Raw genomic sequence first — 23938 nt, forward strand, 5'->3', positions numbered from 1 at the left:
GCACAGGTTAGAAGTCATCCGTATCCGTAATTGATGCCGGGAGCTGCTAATTGCCACACCTGATCCACTTCCCTGTGATAAATAATATAAACGCGAGGCAGCTAGGGGAGGGGAGAAAAAAAGAGATAAAAAAAGACAGATGGAGGTTAAGAAGGAGAGAAGGCTGGAAGCAGGGAGGAGAAAGCCGGTGAGTGAACAAGCAAAGGTGCTCGTTATAGAGAATAAATGCAGCTGAGCAGTGAGCCTGGGTGTTTGGCCGGCACCCTAGGAGCAGTCAGTAGTGGTTGCTCCCACTGAGCATTAGGAGCGGGAGTGACCGGAAGGAAGATGGCTCGCCGCATAAGGCCGAGAAGGCAGTGGGTGTCAGGACTTGGGTAATGAACCCCCCAGCGTGAGCATCCTGGTTGCTACGGAGCCCAAGTCACGGTCTGATGATGCCCAACAGAGCCAGGGATCGGAAAGGTGAACAGACCAGCAGTAGAAGGCAGAAAGGTCAGCTGCAGATAGGGTGGCTCCCCTGGTGCATAGCCTGGATAGGAGAAGCAGGGGAGTCACCAGTAGAAAGGCACCGGGATTTGTTTTAAAAGACTGCTTTCAGCCATTGTTTTAACCTCGTTTTTTTTTTAAAGGATTTTTTCTAGCGTGTTTTTAACCTCCACAATTCACAGCTTTTTATGGATTATTTATTTGAAGATTTGAGACAATGCATCTATTTATTTGGACACTTTGATTTTTGTTGTTTTTAATAAAAGCACTTTGCACTTTTGCACCATCCCCTTTGCTTCATTGTTGTGCCTCACTGTCCAGTTCATCGGTGACATTACTGACGGTGTCAGGTTCAGAGCTCCCAAAAGGCAAGATGTGAGCATGGAGCAGAACCCGCATCGTCACAAGGGGAGCTAGTTTTCCTCTATGATCTGACCGTATTATGAAGTATTCATGTTCCCAACAAACCTGACCAGAATGAAAGTTTTTTGATGTATTCCTTTTAGAAAATTGTTGTAAGTTATAACATTTATTTTATTTATCCTTTGGTAATTTTTGTAGATCAGCTGGTAAAAAAACTTACTTTAATATAGTCAGGTAAGTTTAAGTAAATGTGAAAGTAGTTTTGGGATTGAATTACTTTTCAAAATACTGTATAGTATTGTACATCTATCTATCTATCTATCTATCTATCTATCTATCTATCTATCTATCTATCTATCTATCTATCTATCTATCTATCTATCTATCTATCTATCTATCTATCTATCTATCTATCTATCTATGCATGCATGCAAGAGCCTTAGGCTTCCCAAGAAAGCAATTTTAAAGCTAGTTTTTTTTGGGAAGTAATTCTTTTATTTGCTTATTTATTGTTTATTTTCTTTGATATCAAATGTAACATTAGATTTATTCTATGAGTTCAGCTGTCTTTATTTACCCAAACTCTAAAGTTGATGAAGATGCTGATAAACAAAGGTGGTTATAGCAGACTTGAAAGTCTGTCATTGGTTATGAACAGTGTTGATCTGCAAAATTTGCCAAAACGTTTTTCATAGCAAATACTTTCTTTGCAGGAGACCTTGTTCATTAAATTTTTTCTCACCGAAATCCGTTGTGCATCCTGATTAAACAAACTTTTCCAAATGTCCTATGATGCTTTTTGAGGCCAGCGTGACATCACATATAGCTATAACAGTCATGCACAGAAGTTTCAGATATTACGTACTTGTACGTGTACTGCGCAGTACCTGCAGTATTTTCATTTAAGGGGTACATTAGCTGGCCATAATGAGATATTATAAAAATACTTTGTTACTAGCCAACATCCGCAGTAGCATACGGCGGTGTAATAACAACCCCAAAAAGATGTTGTTATAGAATGTCTCTTAAGTAATTCCTGCAGCTTAATCTAAAAGACTCGTACTACAATATCTGGTCTGTGCTCCGGTCTTTGGGTATCCGACAGTGCATGTAGAATTTCCGGCCAAGCAGGATTACATGTGAAAGTGATAAATAAATCAGGCTTTCTGAATTTACGTACTATGGCCATGGCATACTGTTGCATGCATCTTGGACTTCCTGGAAATGTGGACGGTAATATGATCATTTTGCCTACATGTCCATCCATCCATTTTCCAACCCGCTGAATCCAAACGCAGGGTCATGGGGGTCTGCTGGAGCCAATCCCAGCCAACACAGGGCACAAGGCAGGGAACCAATCCCGGGCAGTGCGCCAGCCCACCGCAGTTGCCTAAATGTACTTTGTTATTTTCGGCGTTTGCTTGCAGTGCGTCTGACAGTCCTTTGTATTGTTCCACGCGCAGATCTTGTTGATGTAATCTGAGATAGTTGAGACATTTTAACATACACATCTACGACATACTGTTGGAATAGTTTGTCGCTGGAGTGCAAAATACTAAATGTATTCCTCATTGCTAATCTGTACGCGTAAAATTGGCATTGAGTAAGCCTTATTCGCTTGCCGGTTCTTTTATCGGGAACATGTTGTAAATCTTTGCGCCAGGCAATGTTTCCGTAAGGGAATAAAAGTGAGTAAACCATAGGATCGCAATTCATATTAAGCGTGGAAATCTGTTTACAGGAGTTGCCTATGGGATAGATGCAAATGTCCCTTTTGGCAGGCGGTTCGCCATCTTCTCCGACAAAAATCACTGCAACATCGGTGTGACATGTCGGGGCATTGTATCGTCGTAAATCCTGCCTAGGGTTTTCCTTGAAAACCATTTGTACAGATGCTGTTGGATTGGACTGAGCGATTTCATGCATGTGCTTGTATGATTTAGCGAAGGGGTTGATGGTTCTGAGCATGGAATCTATCTGGAGAAGTAAATTTTCGCTGCATGCAGTTTGTTTTATTTTGTAAGCGTGCTTCAGTAGCTTGTGCTGTGTCAAAAGGTAGAAGTGTTAGTGTATAGTGGAGAGATTTGGTGATAAATTTGCCCGTGAATTTTAAAACAGTATGGTCTGTGGCCAGGAGGTTGAGTTATCTGTGCACCCATGGAAGCAAACACTAGAGAAGAGTTGTATTCTCGAATGTGTTCATGATAATTTTTAGCTTCTGATATTTGCTGTGTAAGAATCTGTTGTAAAGACACAGGTGGCTCCTGCAAAGGTGGTAAAGCTACTTTACCGTTGTGGCAGCACCTCGAGTACTTGTTGGATGTATTACGCTCAGCAGGCCAGTATAGTGCATGACAGTGTTTGCACTGCTGGTCTGGAGTCCCAATGCAGCATGGGGAAGGGTTTGGAAGAGGACGAATAGGAATCGAGAAATTTTGTGTCGGCTGCGTGTGGGTGGGACCGGTTTTGAAGTGGAAGCAGGATGAACCAGAAGAGAAATATATATAAGAGATTCTGCTTAGTTTCATTGTACTTTTTCCTTAATGGTTGGATTAAGCATTTTTTACTCCTCGTTATGTTGCATAGATCAGGTGGTGACAGGAACATCTCCCAGATTATAAAGATATAATGCTGATCCCTTGCGTCACAGGCTTTGCCCATATTCAGAAGCTCAAACAGAGAAATGCCTCTATGGAGTAGTATAGTAGTGCAAACCAGTCTTCGAGTCCTGCCAGCTGGAGCTCCTGTCCTCTTGCCAGACGGGTATCGGGTCCACATAAGGGAAGTAGGCGCAATCTAAAAGCATGGGCAATTAGCCACAAAGTGTATTGGTAGTCAAAATAAACCTTAAAGGATGATGGATTATATAATGGTGCTTGCATGGACCATTATAATCCACTCAAAACTAGTTAATTTCCTCCTTCCCTGCTGACTTCAGTGCATTTCAGCAAGTTCAGCGAAGTTCCTGAACATTTCTGCATTTTTGTCAAACTTGCAGTAAAGCAAACCTCATGGTGTTCGCTCGTCACTAGTTAAGACACATCCATTTCACATCCAAGTCACACAAAGAAGAAAAAGAAAATGGGAGTGTCTCATAGCTGAAATTCAAAACAACTGCTGTATTTTTTAAAAAGTAATATGACCTGCACAATCTGTAGATCTAGCAAGCACATGCTATGACAAATAATTTTTTCAGCCATGATTTAAATGGTCGAACCAAACAGGCCTTAATAATATTAGGCAAGTTACAGTAGATGTTAGACTTATAAGACCTTTGTTTTTGTTTTTGTTTTTGTTTTTTTTTTTAAATATCCTTGGAATCTTAAGCAGATCTGAATCATCAGATCTCAATCCATACTCTTACATATAGTCCTAAATTTCTTCTGCAATGTTAGGAGAGAGCGTATGTAGCAGGGGGCACTAGCTCCCTCTGAAATAGGTTCTTTAAAAGGAGGGTTGCCAGTTTCCTATCTAGGAGGACCTGAGTGCCTTCATATTGTCTTCTTATCTATTTTTTTAATTAGTTACCAGTTACTGCTGCTAGTAGAACTAACTAATTTGCCTTAATTGTAGTTGACTTGCATTTTAAAATTTGGAACCTTTCATGCTTTTGTTAATTTTTTTGTTAATAAGAACAGTTAACCCAGAACCTTTAAAAATACCTGGTGTGGCAGCTTGAGGGCGTTATCAGCCAATGAAGATTATATAAAGGGTTGCATTAACAGTCAGAATTGGGTTTTAATTAAGAAGATGGCTAAGGCAAAAATGGTAGCTTTCCAGGAACTGAATCTGAGAACCCTGAGTTAGTTGGTGATCTATTTCTTGTCATAATTTTTCTTGCTTTGCATGCCATTATTGGTTGTCAGCTAGTTAAGGAAAAAATAAACAATTAAGAGTTCTGAATCTTAACAAGCAAGTCAATAAAATATAATGACATAGTTATTTTGCTTTAGAAACAGTAATAAGTTGCTAAATGTGAAAAATGGCTGGAATGAAAACCTACAGCCATTGTGGCCCTCCAGGATCAGAGTTTAACAAATACTGTTGTAAAGGCTATTATTTATTTACTAAGCAGTAGATCCAGAGGTGATCTGCTGGACTGCAGCATGGACACTGCCCACCTGTTTTTTTAGATCCAGCAGACTGTTCTGAATTGTCTACTGGCAAAATGCAGTGGAGCTAACTGCCAGGGCATGTTTAACCAGACTGTGAAATACACATTATGTTCAGCAAACCTCAGCCATAGCTGAAACCAAAAAGCACAGAAACTCTTGCCAAAACCGAGCCACTAAACCATGAACAATGTCTGAAGGGGAATAGCTAGAAGTCAATAACCTAAAGAACAAGCTATTATTAAAACCTAAATAGAAACTTGCAAGCAAGTTTTAAATGAGAAATTCTGAGTTGATAACTGAATGATGTTCATTACTAAGAGCTTTCATTGTGAAGTTGTTTGAGGTTAGAATTCTTAATCTTGGCCCTGCACCGAATGCAGCACATGATTATAAAGTAAAGTATCAGTGACATGGTGCACGATGCCCTCTGGTAGTTAAATCCCAGGAGATAATAGGTCAGGTCAGGTCAGGTTGGGGACCATGCACTGGTACAGCGTGTTGCCGCACCTACCACATGACGAAACAACTCAGGATCCTGGTTGGCAACCTCCCAGGCAGATACACAGTCCAGTTCCACGCTCCGGAAATGGCAATCTATCTGCCGCAGCCAGGAATTACATTGGCGTCCCCTTGGCCTGGTCCAGCCACTAGGGTCCTCAGCAGTGAGGATTCTGCAAGCCGGATCACCCTCAGGGAATTGTGCCACATGGCAGTAGTGCTGTACTTGACACTCCCTCACAATGCAGGTAATGTGCCTCATTCGGGACTCCATGAGCAACTGCTTATTTGACACAAAGTCAAACCAGCATTACCTAATGATTCTTTGAAGAGACACAGTACCAAAGGAGTCCAGTCTTCATCTCAGGTCACTGGATAGCGTCCATGTCTTGCAACCATATAGCTAGACGGGAAGCACCAGAACCAGCACCACACACCCCGTTCCAGTGACCTCATAATCCCCCCATGCTCTCCCAATCAGTCTACTGATTTCAAGAGTCACTGCCGAGGTAAGTAAACCTCTCTACAAGGTCGTCACTCTCTCCGCAGACAGACATACTACTGACGGCTGTGTCGAAGAGGTCATTAAAGGCATGGATCTTGGTTTTTATTCAGGACACTTGCAAGCCCAGACACTCAGACTACTCACTCAGTCTCTCGAGAGCCCTGATCAGAGCCTTCATTGACTCCGCGAAGATCACAGCATTGTCAAAAAAGTCAAGATCAGTGAATCTTTCTTCACCAACAGATGCCCCACAGCCACTGCACCCAACGACCTTGCCCAAAACCCAGTTCATGCAAGCATTGAACAGAGTTGGAGCAAGATCACACCCCTGACAAATCCCAGAATCAACTGGGAAAAAATGCAGAGGTTCTGCCATCACTCTGCACAGCACTCACACTATCAGTGTATAGGCTGGCCATGATATCAAGCAACCTTGAGGGGATCCTGCATAGGCTGCGAAGAAACTCTGCTGATATTTGCGTTTGCACTCCATGAGAACCCTCAGTGCCAGAATGCAATCGATGGTAGACTTCTTAGGTGTAAAACCAGACTGCTCTGGTCCCTTATATATAAGGAAGTGATCGCGGTTCCTATTAAGGATGACCCAAACAAGAACCTTACCCGACACAGTGTTATCCCCCTGTGGTTGCCACAATCCAGGCCATCACCCTTGCCTTTCCAGATAGCGACGACAAGTCCCATTTTCCAGTCAGCTGGGAGGACGCCCGTCTCTCAAGTGGCAGCACAGACTGCTTGCATTTCCTGGTAGACAGCCTTACCACCGGCCTGGAGAAGTTCACCCCGGAAACCACAGATCCCTGCAGCCTTCCCTACCCTCAGCTGGTTCACTACCTATGCATTGTCAGTGAGACTGGGTGGTCCACAGCTAATTGGAGGATCAACCTTAAGATCCGTGGACCCATAGATATCCAGAGTCCTACCCGGAAGATCAGCTTTAAACAGCTGCTCAAAGTAGCCAGCCCAGCGGTTCACAACTGCAATGTCATCCATAAGAACCGTTCCATCAGCTGCCCTGATTGCAACTCTCTGAGGAACAGATTTGGATGTGCATAATGCTTCGATTCCTCTGTAAGCAGGACGTGGGTCACTAGACCACAAATGGTGTGTCACTTGCACACAGATTCCTCTAACAAATGCCTCCTTATCTGCCCTCAGAGCCCTCGTAGCCATCCTTCTCAGTTCCCGGTACAGACCAGAGTTGCCATCAAGCCGTGCACTGTGACTCCTATCGATGATATCCAGAGTGCCCTGCGAGATGAAACACCTCCTTCTGAGTGCCCTGCAAGATGAAACACCCTCTTCTGGGAACACTCGTAACACCAACACAACCCTCAGCAAGCTTCAGGTTCTTGTCACTGAAGGTTTCCCACATCACATTAGGATCAGCAGTTTCACCCAAGTCCATAAGTTGGACAATCACAATCTGCATGCAAACTCTTCAGAAACAGCCTGATCTCAGAGTCTGGCCAAGTCCAGCCTCATTTTCATAGTAGGTGGTAGCCTACTGGACCTAAGCTGGATCTTCAGAGTAGCGTTAACAACTCTGTGGGCAGAATTCACAAACTGGGCACTTCTGTAGGCCATGCAGTTTTGTAAGATCCTCCAGCATATGCCCACAAGGATGTGATCAATCCCCTTCACCGCACTACCAGTATTGGAGTAGAAAGGTCCAACAAAAAACAGGATCCAGTTTTTCAAAGTCAAGGAACATGAAGCTACCTTCACCATGATCACCAGACCCATGGTGACCAGCACAATCCTCATAGTCAGCCTTGTCAGTGCCAGTGGTTGCATTGAAGTCACCCATGACCGGAGGAGTGCCACCTCATGGGTGACAACTGAGCGAAGTTGTGAATAAAATGTCTCCCTCACTGAGACGTCCCTCACCACAGTCAAAGGATACACTGAGACAACAGACATGGCACCCAGAGAGTGCCGTAGTCTGAGTCTCATAATATGCTCGTTTAAATAAGTGTCACCATTGGAAGGAGCCGATCTACTACAGGAACAGCTACTCCCTGAGTATGATAGCCATCGGAGCGACCATACCAATAAAAGGTGTGCCCAATTACAGATATCTGGCCGGGCCTAGGTCTACACACCTCAGGGAGTGCTGCCACTGAAATGTGGAGTTTACGCAACTCCTTCAACAGCAGAGGAAGATGATCATCATGCCGAATAGACAAGACTTTCCACATGCCTACCCGGATGGGCCGCCTCAAATTGTGACCCAAGTGCTGTTGTGCAGTGGGCGATGCCTCAGCAACACACCAGTTCTGATCCCCAACAGGCCTGAACCCATCGGCTAAAGATTACAAAAAGACAAAAAAAAAATAAAAAATAGTAAAATCCCAAAAGTGAAAAAAACAGGGACAGAGCATTTATCTATAGGTCTACCATCTAACTTGCCTAATACTATTAAGGCCTGCTTGGCTCCAGCATTTGAGTCAGGGCTGAAAAAATTATTTGTGATAGTATGTACTTGCTAGATCTACAGAAACACCTACAGTATGTATAACTATTCCCTGATGTATAAAAGAGAAATCACAAGAGAGTAGCAGATTTTTTTAAAACAAACAAAAAATTTAAGCATGTATCCCAATTAGTAACACTTTCCTATCCCTTGGCGAAACAACTTTACAAAACTAAAATGAAGAATTGCACTGTGTTTATTTTCTGTTTAATGTGGTTAATTTGCAGTTGGTTGAAAGAAGGTCCATTGTAGGATAAAAACAAATTCTTATAAATTCTGGTTTTCTTTTCAAATAAGTTAGCATAAAGGAGATGATATAGGCAGAAAGCATGACTGAGTGCAGTAAGGAAAAGCAAAACAAAGTAATCCCCCAAAACATCAAAATGATTCACATAAGCATTGATTTTAGATGCATTTTAGACCTATAACAGGTGACTGATCAAAATCAATGTTATATAGACTACATCCCCTGTTAAATACTGGTAAGAGGTCAGACACTTATTAAATTCAGACTTTAGCTAATGTTGACACATGTATGAAGCACCTCTGATTATTAAAAAGAGAATTTAGGCCAACATGCAGTATAAATTAGCATCTTCTTTATCAACAGCTTCTGACGATTAAGCTTCAGTGTCAGAAATCCCAACACCTATAAAGAATGTACTTGTACTGCCAATTTCCATAGTTTCTGACATTCTGAAATATATTAATAAATGTTTAAAACTTTATTTTTTGCATCTACAGACATGATTCTGCATGTTGAATACATGTTATGGGCCTGAATTGCAGATCTGGATTGTTGATTCCTAACTTTTGAGATCTTGGACCCTGTATGACTTTGACCTACTTACTATTTACATTTTTGCCTATGATTATTTTGGCCACTCACTGATTACAGGAATGGTATAGAAGGACCTGAGGTTGAATTAGAAATAGCTACTACATCTGCCCAAAGAAAATAACACTAGAGATATTGGGAACCTTCTGATTCAGTGATAAATGGACTTATTCTGCTTCTTATTGCATTGCCTAACATTTACCTAGTAGGTGCAGGGAAGCCAGCTAGCCTAGTTCATAATTACAGTGGTTGTATCAGTTATAACAAACCATGGACTCTGCAGAGCTTTATATTCTACATTAATGGTGTAGACTATAGAGTTTTTCTTTCCACTTTCTTCCCCTTTCTTCCACTGCCTATTGGCTGTATTTCAATCTCAATATTAAAGGACTTTGTATTGATGATTTGCTTATATTAGTTATTGAATTTCCTCAGTTTATTCTGTGTTTATTTTAATGTGTGAGTATATTATTTAAATTTTGCATGATTTGTAATTTACTGTGATAACCTTATACTATATATATGTGCAAGTTCTCTGAGCCTATATGCAGTGAAAGTGCTACACAAGAGTACATTGAATTGAACTGAAATACTGTAGTTGCCATGTTGTGTTGGTTAAGATATTTTGTTCTTTCTCATATATATTAATTGAAAAGGTTATGTTCATTTTTAGATTTAATAATTTAAAAATGCCATACTTTTTATGCAGAAGTCACCTGCAAAGAAGCTTAGTCATGCAATAAGCAAGTCTCTTGGATGTGTCCCTAGTCGAGAACCTCCCCATCCTGTGTTTCCAGAACAACCTGAAAAGCCTCTTGACTTGTCTCATATAGTGTAAGTAAATTGGTATCTGGACTTTTGAATTATAATACTGAAGTAAAAAATGACTGTTATAATATAAAGGAAAAATAAATCTGTAATCTAAAGTGGCAGAAATGTTTAGTTGAATTATAAAAATCAAGGTGAACAGTCTGAAATCTCTTAACTGATTACATACGCTGAACAAACTGAGTTGAATTGACTGCATATTTTTAAATGTGATTTTTCCAAAAAGAAACAAATTTCTGCATAGAATATGAATATACAGACAAAGTGAGGGAATTAATTCAGATCTACTTTTAATGGAAATTAAGAATAGCTATAGCCATCAATATACCTGACATTTAGTTTGACATTTATGACATTTGGTGCCTACTATCATATTGACTTGATATGTGTTGCAGTTTTTTATTTAAAACTACAGTTGAATATACATAGTAAATGATATAGAAAAATGAACAACAAAGGTACAAAGACTGCATTTACAAAGGAATTCCTTGCATTTCCTATTTGCACGACCTGTAATTCTATAAATGTGTCCTTTTTATCCACTATTTATTAAACATTTTATTTGATATTTGATTATTTAACATCAGACGTGACACTATTTGCTTCAGCATGATTTACAGTACTGTTTATCCATTTGAAACATACAATACTGTAGATGCATCCTCAGTTATTAGCAGACGAGAACTGAACAGAGTTTATATCTAAGCAAATTGATTTTTTTTTTAGAGACAAATACATCCACAGAGATCTCTGCAGGAATCCTCTGGGAAACTCTGAAGGCTTTCTTAAGAGGACAGATTATTTCTTATCTGTCCACAAAAGTAAATCAGAAACCAAGAAGGTGTCAGAGCTAATCGGTGAAATTACCAGAATAGACATGCCAGTTGTCCGAATAAGGCACTTCATAGGAAAAGACAGGCTTTGCATTCAGAACTCAATCTCTTGACAACAAAAGAAACAGAACAACTCATTTTTAAATTACAAAATCATTACTATGAACACAGAGAGGAAACTAACAAATCCACAAGCAGGAAGTTTACAATATAATCCCAGCAATTACCAACACAGACAGAGACAAAATCATTGACCATAAAAATATAATGCATACATTCAGAGACTACTATAAGGCCTTATATTCTACTCACACTAAAGAAGACAAGACACAACCTAATGCGTTTTTGGATGCGTTACAGATACCACAACTAGGTACTCTCAGTGCAGAAGAATTGGACAGACCTCTGGCACTATCAGAATTACCAGATGCTATGAACTCACTTCAGAGCAGGAAAGCTGCATTACCTAATTAACCTAAGCTAATGATTACCATAAGCTAGCTCACCTTTTATTAGCAACATTTACAGAAGCTAGAGACAATAAAATTCTACCTCAAACTTTTTTGACAAGCATTAATTACTGTGTTTCCAAAGTAAAATAAGGACTTATTACAATGTGCATCATACAGACCAATCTCACTTTTGAATAACGATGTTAAGATGCTCTCCAAAGTCCTTGCCAGTAGGATTAAGAAAGTTCTTCCTTAGATAATATCACAATACCAAACTGGATTTATTAAAGGCAGACACTTAGCTTCCTATCTTTGTCGCCTGTTTAATGTAATATATTCACCCACAAAGTCTAACACCCTGGAGATGATATTATCGTTGGATGCAGAAAAAGCATTTGATATGGTTGAATGGAACTACCTTTTCACCACATTGAAAAAATTTGGGTTTGGCCTGTCTGGAAAACATTCATGACTAAATCACCTAGAGATCTGAACATAGACAAGGTCTTCGCATCCTATGAACAATTACACTCCAAATTTAACCTTCCAGTAACACATTTCTTTCACTACCTCCAAGTTAGAAAGTTTTGTTAAACAAAACCTGCCCGACTTTCCTCACCTACTACCTACTTCTACTACGGAAAAAATATTGATCAGTCTTGAGGACTGCATTTCTCTAACATATAAAACATTTTAAAGTCCCTCCCTTTCAAATATCCAAGAGTACATTGGGAAAAGATCTCCTCTTACTTAACATTTCAGAAAAGGAATGGAAGGGAGCAATGCACAGAATTCACGCTAGCTCCATATGTACAAAGCATACAATTATTCAACTTAAAATCATTTATTGAGAACATCTGTCTCTTTTAAATTGTCCAAAATGTTTCCAGGGCAAGGTCCAACCTGCAAATGTTGCAATCAAGTTTCAGCCTCATTGGGTCACATGTTTTGGGTATGCATCATTTTGGACCAAAATCTTTAAATGCGTTTCAGACAGCCTGAGTGTCACAATCTCTCCTAATCCACTAACAGCTGTGTTTGGTGTATGTCCAGATGGTTTTAAAGTGGAAAATGACAAATTGTAATTGCCTTTACTTCACTATTGGCACGTAGACTTATCTTGCTCAACTGGAAAAATCCTAACTCATCTCTTTTCAGACACTGGGTAACCGATGTTATATACTACTTGAAATTGGAAAAAGTTAAATACTCACTTAGAGGATCTGTGCAAAACTTTTTTAAAACCTGGCAGGATCTAATTAATAATATTTTAGAATAAGTATTTAGTATTTACTTATCTTTTCTACTATTAAAGTTTCACTGTGTTGGTCTAGCTCTCTTTCTAATGGGTGGGGGTTGACTTGATTTGAACCTAGTTTTGTAAAATTTGACTTGCTTGTATGGAATGTTGTTTGATTTTAATAAATTCAATAACATGTTTAAAAAATACTGTAGATTCATCATATTGTAAATGGAAAAGATGCCAAAAATATCATGGTAAATATTTAGAAAACAACCTCATAACATGTTTTAGACAAAATGCTAAAATAAGGCAAATTCTAATAAAATTTGGTTTCTTTTAAACATGTGTTTGTTCAGATATTATTCAGACAGCAAGATGGTGCAGTGAGCTATGTGAAACGGTGTTTAGGATAGGCTCCTGCTACCTGGAACCAAGAATTGATGAACTGGTAATACACTAGCATGGGTAAATAGGTTAGATTTTATGGTGGTTGTATAGGATCTAATGTGGGAAAGCAGGCTCACATAGCTAATTACATTTTTATCTCCAATGTCTTTTTAATAAATTGTTTTTGACTGCTGAAGGTAAATGCCATTTTCTGACCTAAATTGCAGAGCTTGTTTGAAAGCTTAATGCTGTAGTCTTAAGAGAGTCTTATTGCCCTTTGGCAAGTTTCCATTTTATGCTAAAACTGCTAAGCACAATTCCTTCGCAGAGTTGAGCTTGCCTCTTTGGAGTCAGAGAGAAGTGCCCAGACTCTTACTTTTTTCAGATTCCTTTTTATGTAGTTCAGTAGTTTTTATTTAACAATGTAAATGATTTCATTTTGGTTTAACATGGAATATGGGATACCACCCTATGTATTCCTTATAATATTTAAATCTTACACCTAACACTGCAGGAACTTGCTTAAATCTCTTGTGTTCCCACCTTCAAATTAATTTTGTTTTGGTAAATGAAAGATGTTGACAATGCTTTGTGTCAAATACAATGTACTATATGAACTAAAATATATTTATTGTTTGTGAAAATGCTTTATTTACTTTTCTAATGGCAATTGTTAAGATAAATGTTGTTTTAATAATAGTGAGTAGCTATTTTTTGCTGTACTAATAAAACACATTGATTTGAAGTAGTGGCTGTAATAATGTGTTTAATCAGACAGTGATGAGCATATCATCAACCACAAAGGCAATGTTTTTAAGTAATCAGTCTAATAACCCATGAAATATAATTTACATGTTAATTGTAAAGGAACAAGAGACCTAAAGATTGCATAAGTCATAACAAGGCCTTCTGTCAGAGCACTTCCTTACCTGCTGCTGACAATCAGAAGTTACATGGCAGTGGGGTTTTACCTAGAAACCAAGCCAGAGCTTAACACATGCATACATAATGAACATAGCAAGATATTTTCAAAATTTCCTGAATATGTGTCTTTATAGTTATTTGCTATTATGATGTTTTGATTCTGCTACTAAAATGTTTGTAATAGACACTGCATTTTTATGTACTAAGTTTAGCAGATGTGACAGCAGGTTGGCACAGTGGTTAGTGCTGCTGCCTCATGACTCAAAAGTCCTGACTATTGAACCTGACTTAAACCTTACCAAAAATGGGATGTCAACGTGTGAAACAGTTAAAATTTCAAAAATTTCCTAGGCATTCTATGCAATTCCAAAAGGCAAATAGTGTTTGTCATTCTGTGTAATGCCTAGGTATTATATACAATACCTAGGAAAGTGAACTCGTATAGTGTATTAGAGTAACAGACATTTCATGCTTTGCCTAAAGACGTCACACATTCTACAGATTTCCTAGGCATTCTGTTCAATACCTGCTTTTCACACATTAATGATAACATATATATAATCTCTGTGCCCACATTCCCAATCGCCTCAAGTACTTGATTATGCCCAGTATTCTACAAGCATCCAAGTTTGTTTGATTTTTTTATAATAAACTATCCATGCATGGTTGAGTCTAGGTATGTGATTGACATAGCCCTGAGGTGTAATGATGCCCCATTCAGGTAGATTCATGTCTTGTTGCTAGGATTGCCCAGTGCAGCTCTCATTAATAAATTAGATTGGAAAATGAATGAAGCCGAACTACTGATTTTTTAAAAGTATTTTAAAGTTCTTAAACTGTATCTCAGACTTGAATGTTTTTATTATAGTAAAAAGACTTTTGAATTGACATGTTGTAGTTCCAAGGGTTATTTAAAATCATCCTAGAATCCTTATGGCACTAGTTGAATTGGATCTGTTTATTTTTAATTTTCAGATATAGACATAAATCAACACTCAGTCTTAAGAAAACATTTATTTTAGGCATGTTATTTTTGCTACTATATTAATTTTGTCTAAATAAATTATAAATGTGGATCAACCCATTCAAATGGTCTTATTCTAAATATAGTTCATATATTCTTTACTAAAACATTCTTGAGGTAGACTCTCTAGATTTGTTATTAAAAAAATTGGCTTAGATATTTATTTTTTGTCTCCTGGTTTAGCATGTCACTAGAAGAAATCAAATTTCAGATTTCCAAACATTAATTTTCCAAAAATTAAATCACATAGATAAATGTTTTTATTGTGTGAAGTAACAAATTAAATAATAGACCACTTTTCAGACAAAAACATCATTATTTTGTAGGCACATAGCCTAATAAAGATAATAAATAAATAGCAATAGTCAATAACATAATGGGCTAATTTAACAAAACTGTTTAATTGAACAGAAACAGATATAGAAAAAAATAAACTGGGTCAACCAAATTAACATTGTGGCAGATGTGATAGTTTAACTTTCAGATCATCAATTTTTACACCATGGCAAGAGTTAGCATAGCAACAAGGCACAAGGTGGTCGTCCTGCATCAACAAAATCTCTCCCAAGCAAAAATTGTGTAGTAGACAAGAGGTTTATGGTGTGCTGTGTAAGCTCTTCTAAAAAATCACAATGCAATAGGCAAGGTTGAGGACCTAAGATCCAATGGTGGGCCATGGAAACTTAACGCAGCAAATGAGAGATACATGAAACTGATGTTCTTTTAAAATTGGAATAATTCTAACAGGGCGGCACGGTGGCGCAGTGGTAGCGCTGCTGCCTCGCAGTTAGGAGACCCGGGTTCGCTTCCCGGGTTCTCCCTGCGTGGAGTTTGCATGTTCTCCCCGTGTCTGTGTGGGTTTCCTCCAGGCGCTCTGGTTTCCTCCCACAGTCCAAAGACATGTGGTTTAGGTGGATTGGCGATTCTAAATTGGCCCTGGTGTGTGGGTGTGTCCTGTGGTGGGTTGGCACCCTGTCCGGGATTGGTTCCTGCCTTGTGCCCTGTGTTGGCTGGGATTGGCTCCAGCAGACCCCCGTGACCCTGTGTTCGGATTCAGCGGGTTGGAGAATGGATGGATGGATAATTCTAAACTGTGATCAGCTCCGAACACACAAAAACTATTGGTAACCAAGTTAGTTGTCTACAGTTTGGGAAAGTTTTGTCAGAAGTGCTCTTTATAGAAGAGTTGCTGCAAAAAGTCATTTCTCCAATGTAAAGAAATTAACCAATCTACATACAAAAACACAAGGATAATCTCAGCAAGTGTTTTTGACTGGCAAGTCAAAATACAAATGTTTTGACTCAAACAGAAGGCAGATTGTTTATAGAAGATGTGGAGAGCACTACATGGATGAGTGTCTGCAGACAACAGTAAAGCGTGTTGGAGGTTCCCTGCAGATTTGTTTTTCTGCAAACAGAGTTGGTGACCTGCTCAGAATTAACGGAATCTTCAGTGCTGAGAAGTACAAGCAGATTGTATTCCATCATTCAGTACCGTGTTTGTTCTGCAGCACAACAGTCATCCCAAGCACACAGTAAAGGTCATAAGGAACAATCTACAGCTATAGGAAAAACAAGGAGTTCTGAAACAGACAGTATGACTTCCACAGAACCTGATCTTATCATCATTAATTCTGTCATATTTAATCGGTTGATATGCAATGAATAACCTAAAATGGTGAAAAGGTAAAAACAGTAAACTGTCAGGGGTTTAAATTTCAAGTTTAGGTTATCAAAAAATTAAAAACAAAGGAAACTTCAGAATATTACAAATGGGCCTTCTTCAGGGAACAACTAATAGGTTTCAACCTACAGATGTTCTGCAGCAATTGAAGTATGGGTTTTCTGTGACTTATGACCTATGTGTCTTATGAACATTCAACTTACAACCACTACTGTTTCTCACAGGCAAACAACAGTTTTCACCATGCCAGCTCCATATGCCCTGCCTCATTCCTCTCAATCTCAATTTATTACCTGCAGCAGTTTTGACTACGTTCAGTTACATTTGTCTTACAATTACAGGAAAAAAAGACAAATGATCTCTACACAAAAATAAAGATGATCAAGCAGTATGATGGAGGAAAGAAAGCGAATGCAATCACATATGACTTTAAGTTATCATATTGTAACTGGTGTTCCATGTATGTGCTGCACTGAGGAACCCAGGCCTGGAATCTGGTTAACCTCTGAAGCTTCTGCGTTGAGACTCATGACGTGCTGCTTTGTACAAACTGCAACGAAGGGATAATGCAACGACACTGAGCTCCTTTCTGTTAATGTTTATGATTAACAGGCTGAAATGTTAAAACAGAAAACATATAAGTGCTCAGACTCTGCCAGAATAATTCCTGCTCTTACAGTTAACACAAGGCACATTGGGAGAGGCTCACACTGATCACGTAACATAACACAGACAAAGAAAGGATTTGTGAACCTGTTAAACGTTTGGCACTCATGCAAGCAACAGTAATAACATTACAAAATAATAAAATTAAAAAATGTATGCAAAAAAGATAGAAAATCTACACAATGTGCTAAGAATGATGATTAAAAAAGTATGCAAAACAAACAATATGACTTACTATACAGTACTATTCATACAGTCAGGTTTGAGTACATATACCACTCCATCTTATGGCCAGATCTACTTAAGACTGGTCTGTCAGAACCGAACATGGTGGTAAGTCGGCAACTACCAGTAAATTAAGCCTTTCAAGTTGAAGCAAACAATTTGCACAGGTGTCCCAACTTCTGTTCATTACTTAAAAACCCATTCTGTATTAAAGCAGAGTTGGAACAGACTGTGTTACCTCAGCCTCTGAAGTACTACTTGGACAATATTCCAGTGATAATGGCAAGCAAACTTCATTCTACCAGATGAAGCTGTTGCATAGATCCTTTCATCCACCATTGAAACTATAGTGAACACATGGATATATCTAATTAATAATAATCAGAAGTCATGTTTCATTTCATTATGTCAGTGATGCCAGTCTCAATACCCCATCTTTTTGTCTAGTTATAAAAGGCCAAAAAAAAAGGTTACCATAATTGTATCGTGGACATTCAACTAGAATTACTCAAATGTTTTCTGTACTTATCCTAAGGTCATACAGAAACATAAATCTGCAGCAAAATAAAATGGTGCAGTGTTACTCTACAATATTAACAATTCTATTTTTTGCACAAGGATGTAAATCAGTCGTTCTCAAAGTGTGGTCTACGGACCATCAATGGTCCCTAAGTGTGACTCACGTGGTCCACAAGCTGACAATCATCAGGGCAAAGTGATTTTTAAATCACTCAGGTACTATAGTTTGTAATATACTTACTTTAAGTGTTTATTTGTAACAGTGCCACTAAATCTACAGTTCTTACATGCATGAGAAATGGGTCTAAAAGTTCTACCATGGAGCACACCATCCAACTTTTTTTTTGTGGGCAGTAACAACTTTTCTTGGTCCAAAACACTGCTGTAAATTGTCTTTCTAATGACCTGGTATTCATTTTAACAAACTAACCCTGCTGTCATGAAAGGGTAAATAAACAATACTCTTAACTGCCTCTCAGTCAAATACTTGCTGTATGGTATTTGACAGGTTATAGACTACTATAAAAAAATTTTTTTTAATTCAATTCAATGTGAATTTACATTAGGCAGCTGCATGTTGTCTTCTCTGGAACACTTCAGACAAGAAAAAGTGTAGACAGTCTGTTTTGCCCTGTGAAATATGAAAACATGACTTAAGATTTTTTATTGTCTGTATGCCAACAAAGCTGTAATCTGTTATGTGTGGATAGAGTTAGTAGCATACTGTAGATTTACACAGTAAAATTATTTAATATTTAAGTAGATGTAGTGAATTGATGGAAATAAATTAAGTAATTTATATAAAGCTGTGGTTTTTAGTCAGACAAAATACAAGTCACCGTCATCAAGATTACAACTAGAATTAAATGATTTTTTTTTTGCTTCTCTTTATTTTGTGTCATTATCAGACTTACATTTGTTTCATCCGTGGTTGTCTATCTATAATGAAACTATCCTGCAAAATGTATCAGAAGTGAAGATGTAGTGCAAGTAGGACTGTTAACTATTTGTGTTAAATACAAAGAGTGTGCAGGTTTTGTAATATTAAACAATTAAAATATTCAAAATACACACCTGGTGTATTGATACATTTTGCAACAAAAATAATAAATGAATGCCGGATCTACAGTTGTATGATAATCTGATTTAGCATTTATGCTGTATATTTTTTTGATTAAAATATAATCCTTGTTTGCAAGAATCTCTGGTCTTTTACTTAGGAACAATTTACAGTAATTTTTTTAATAATCCTTCAGATGTTTTGATCTTTACTTGTATTTTATCTGTTCATCACATTAAATTACTTAAAGTACACACTGAAATCTATAGAGAGTAATAAATAAGAGGTGTAAAATATCTCAGTAGTCTATGTGTCAGTAGCCCTTGCTTATATTAACAGGCATGAATTACAAGTGGGTTGGATATGGACAATGCTATTGGCTCATTTGTCATGTGACATTCAAAGGGTTTTTGTGCCATGTGACTGATCTGTTTCCTTAGAGACAGCAGCAGTGTAGTGCATTAAGATGCTCATTCTGTAAACGGAGAGTCAGAAAGGCACTCAGCTTTTAAAACCGGATGTATTTTGTTAGCTCTAAAACTGCTTTTTACTTAAGGAAGGTAAGTAAGCTTTCTTATTTTAGGCAAAATTGTTTCAGTGATCTTTGCCCTCTGCTGAATGCATTTGTAACCTTGTGTGGAAAACCCTGTCAATAAGTACCTATAATATGCCTCTGACTCTTGATTTGCAAAGCTGGTCTGTGAATTAGACAAGATGAAGCTAGATAATCACATTATAAATCCATATGGTTTGTTATCATGTGATCATATGAGAGAATGAGAAAAAAATAAAGCATCTAAATGAATCCTATTTTAGTTTTACTGTTTAGTCAAAATTAATGATTAAGCTAACCATAGAGGTATTTTATTGAACTTGCAGGAATGGCCTAGCAGTGCTTTGATCTTTAGCACAATCAATAAGGTGTAAAATGTAACTATTAAATCATAATGCTAAACATATTAAAGTTCACCATACCATTATATTAAAGCAGGAATATATATTTTATTTCATTGTATTTTATTTTAGATCATTTATCATAGGTGGATGCACATTTATTTGTAAATAACTGCAGTGTTTTTCTTGGAAGAAAATGGTTTGCTAATTTCCAGTACCTCATTTCAGTAATCAACTTTGCATATATAGGATGGACAACTTGATTTTTTAAAGTATGTGTTAGATCAGTTAATGTTCTGTTATGAAACATGGCATTTTAATTAATTTTTGGTACCTTGAGAAGACTGGTACAGGGTACTTACAGCAGGTTGCTTTTAACCATATGGTCTTCAGCAGGTTGAATTATTATCAGCAGCGTCAGAATTGTCATATTTTTCAGAGCTTCTGCTAACAAACCTAAGTAAAAGGAGTAAATTGCTTATTAAGGTGAAATAAACCTTTTTCTAACCTATTTATCCAGTTATTAATGTATAAATTTATCTGTGTTTATCAACGTGCAATGTGTGTATGCTTTGGTGTGTGTGTTCATGTATACATGTACCATCTCTCTGCCTCTCCCTCTACATAGTTCTATAAAATACATCACTGTTCTAGTCACCTTTTATTTTCTCATATTGATTTTGTTTTCATCTTTGATGAGGTGAAATTACATCCCTGTTATGTAGGTTAGAAATGCACTCTGTACAAAAAATAAATAAAATTAGCATATCACTTTTGAAAAGCTTTTATTATTGATTTAAAATGTAATTGGACAAAGAAGGTCACTTTAAATTTTGATTCCAGGTAAGAGATACCTAAAGAAATTTTAAAAATGTTGACATGAAATTGTCAGTTACAAATTCAGCTTTGAAGTCAGTGGATTATTTTGCATGAATTTGAAAAATTCATAGATTGATTGTGGCTCATTTCCGATTAGGAGGTGGGGGTTAAGCAGCTAAAATAGAGCAGTCCATTAAAAGCAAATTTATAAAGTATTTCAGCAGTGAGCTTACTTGAGCCAATGCTAGAATTTTTCAAATTTGCTACTGTCTGCTATTTTTTGATGTATCACATTTATTTAAATGTATTTTTATTTGAAGTCATTCTTTATTGCCCTTTCTTTCCAGTATTCCAGATATTAAAAAATATTATGTTCATTATTAAGAATTATTACGTAAAATATGTTTGGTTGATAAGAGTTTAAAAAATTTAATTTTTTGACAACAGTAATCAAAAACGAATGTAATCTAAAACACCTTGTCCATTTCTGTTTTTTATGCATGGAAGAAGAGGGCTTATGAGATCTGTAGTGAAGTTATTTATGCTTGACTAATGCCTCTTTGTTGTTATTCTGCTTGAACAGTTATATTAAATTAAGTTTACTTTATTTATGCATTCTGTTTAGTACAGAATCTATAACTGAAAGCACTCAGATAACTTGTTTGGTTCTGAAATAGATTTATTTGTCATTATGACCCTTTTTTTAAATCTATTTCTTATCCAGTCCTCCACGGACATTGCCAAATAATATGAATGACACACTTGTTATGTCATCAGGAGCACCTACACCAACTAAAAGGTACATGTTAGTTTTTCTTTGTTTTTTTTTGGTGTGGTAAGGTATGCAGCGTAATAGGATGCTTTTAGTGTATGATCATTATTAAATCTGTGCTTTATTACTATATGTATAAATATGTTATATATACTGTGTGTTCATATATGTATGTTGTTTCAGACATGTCTATCGTTGAACAAAATAAATATCATAATTGGTGTGGTTAACAATGCTCATTGGTTGAAAATGTTCAATATAGTGTTTAATTACTTTTTATTGTGTTGTTTAAGTAATTTTAAGTTATTACTTAAATTATCTTCAAAAGGACTTTAAGATATATACCCATTCTTTTGTTTACGCAGGCAACATACAATCCAGACAATTTCCATTTGACTTATGAATAAATAGTAGTATGCACTCATATGTAGTCCAAACTAAGCTAACGTTATTTATGTGATTAAATAATTGTTCACTGTATTCTCTGCCGTGAAAAAATACTGAGCTGTCATCAGTTTTTTCACATTTAAGGATGTGAACAAGCTTCATTTTGATGCATTATATAGAAACATTTTATTTTTTAATCTCACATTCTTCTTTAGAGTCCTTTCATAAAATAAAGAAAAAATATTAAAAAAGTAAAATGTTTTATTTATTATATTTTTTTTCTTTGTGTCAGTACATTGATGAATAAACTCTGCCAGCTATTGTTAGCAGTAGTATTTTCAGAAGGTCAGTAATTAATATACGTATGTGCATTACGGTGGAGCAGTATTTGCCTATTCCTGTTCATATTGTAAAACTGCTCTGAGTGTGTCTGGTTAGTTGGAAACTGTAATATATAGTAATTCTCTAGTTTGCACCCAGATTTTCAGTGGACCACTCAAGGGCATTTATTTTCTTTGTTTTAAACCACTGTTTTTTTGCTGTAGCAGTATTTATTTTCTTGAAACACTAGATTCTTCTCCATGCTTGGTTTTCTGGCAGAGAACCACATGTAATTATCTAGCATTTTTCAGTAATGTGGCCCGTTTATCTTTCCCTGCATTCTGACAAGATTAACAATCCCCGGTGCTGAAATACATCCACACAACAAAATTCCATACCATACTTTACTGTGAGAATGGTTTGTCCTGGATATTGCTCAGTGTTGGACTTATTCCACACCACTTAACATTCATGCAAAAATTCTCTACTTCTGTCTGCACAGAGCACAAACTTTTGTCTCCATGATTACTCTACCTTCTAATTGACATTTTTCAAATTGTTTACCTGCTATAGCTTTTTTTGCAGGGAAGACTTCTCTTTTTTGTCGCTCTGCCATAGAGGCGATTTTTGAGGACTCCTCTGAAGGTTGTTCATTATTGATGATCATATAATTGCAGTCACTAATGGTTAATCTTGCAGTGCCTGTACAATTGACTTTATTGAGCTTCAAAGTGTGGTTAATGCCTAAGGAAATGTTTTGCCTTTTCACGATTTCTTTTCAGATTCTCTCAATCTGCAAGATGTAGGGGACTGAGGGATTTATCTTCCCAAATTAATTAAAACGGGCGATACACTAATTTCCCACTCTATTAGAGTCCAAATACAAATTGTGACTTACTGAGGTAATATATTGTAAATTTAGCCTTACCAAAGGGAGAAATCCCTTTCTTACACTATCAGTATCCATTTTTGTAGTTGAAAGTATTGTATTTGTTTATAGTGTGGTGCACCAGGTCTAGAAGATTACTATAGAAATATATCTAATTAAATCACTATCAAATTAATAATTTGACACATAATTATTAAAAACACATAATACATGAAATAAACTATCTTACAAAGACCTGGGTATTTTTTGTGTTTGAAGGAAAACTAATTAAAAATGTTAAATGCTACAACCTGACTTGTATTTTCATAAAACTTTTTTCTGAGTTAGTGCTTTTCAAGGGAAGTCCCGGTAATATGTCCTGTTTAATTGTATGTGGGATTTTTCAAAGTTTAGAATTTTATGTTGCTTGGCACCAGAAATTACAGGGCATATTTGCCATCAGTTTGCATCTTTGTGTAATAAAAATGGCAGTTATTATTTTATTATTTTGAAGTATTTATTCACGTACTATTCATTTTCAGCACCAGCATCACAACTGGTTTGTAAGTATTTTGAGTTTGATCAATGATATCTCATATTTGCACTTCTGATGTTTTAAAAATGCAGCAATTGGATTCTAATTTATCAATTATTGAGTACTACTCCTCTGTGACCTTTATAATATTTTGTTTCTGTTCTGGGTAAGATTTACTGGTTGGATTGATATTTTGGT

General features: G+C 37.0%; 1 protein-coding gene across 6 annotated transcripts in view; it reads left to right on the plus strand.

Moving 5' to 3' along the window:
• dtnbb (dystrobrevin, beta b) overlaps positions 1-23938 on the plus strand; it is a 244321-nt gene that overhangs the window by 107481 nt on the left and 112902 nt on the right. For all 6 annotated transcript variants that reach the window (XM_028796944.2, XM_051924578.1, XM_028796943.2 and 3 more), the window contains 2 exons: positions 10009-10133; positions 21582-21656. In XM_028796944.2, coding sequence (XP_028652777.1) covers positions 10009-10133; positions 21582-21656 — 200 coding nt within the window. The remainder of the gene's footprint in view (positions 1-10008; positions 10134-21581; positions 21657-23938) is intronic.

Source organism: Erpetoichthys calabaricus, chromosome 3 (assembly GCF_900747795.2).
Source record: "Erpetoichthys calabaricus chromosome 3, fErpCal1.3, whole genome shotgun sequence".
Lineage (NCBI taxonomy): Eukaryota > Metazoa > Chordata > Cladistia > Polypteriformes > Polypteridae > Erpetoichthys > Erpetoichthys calabaricus.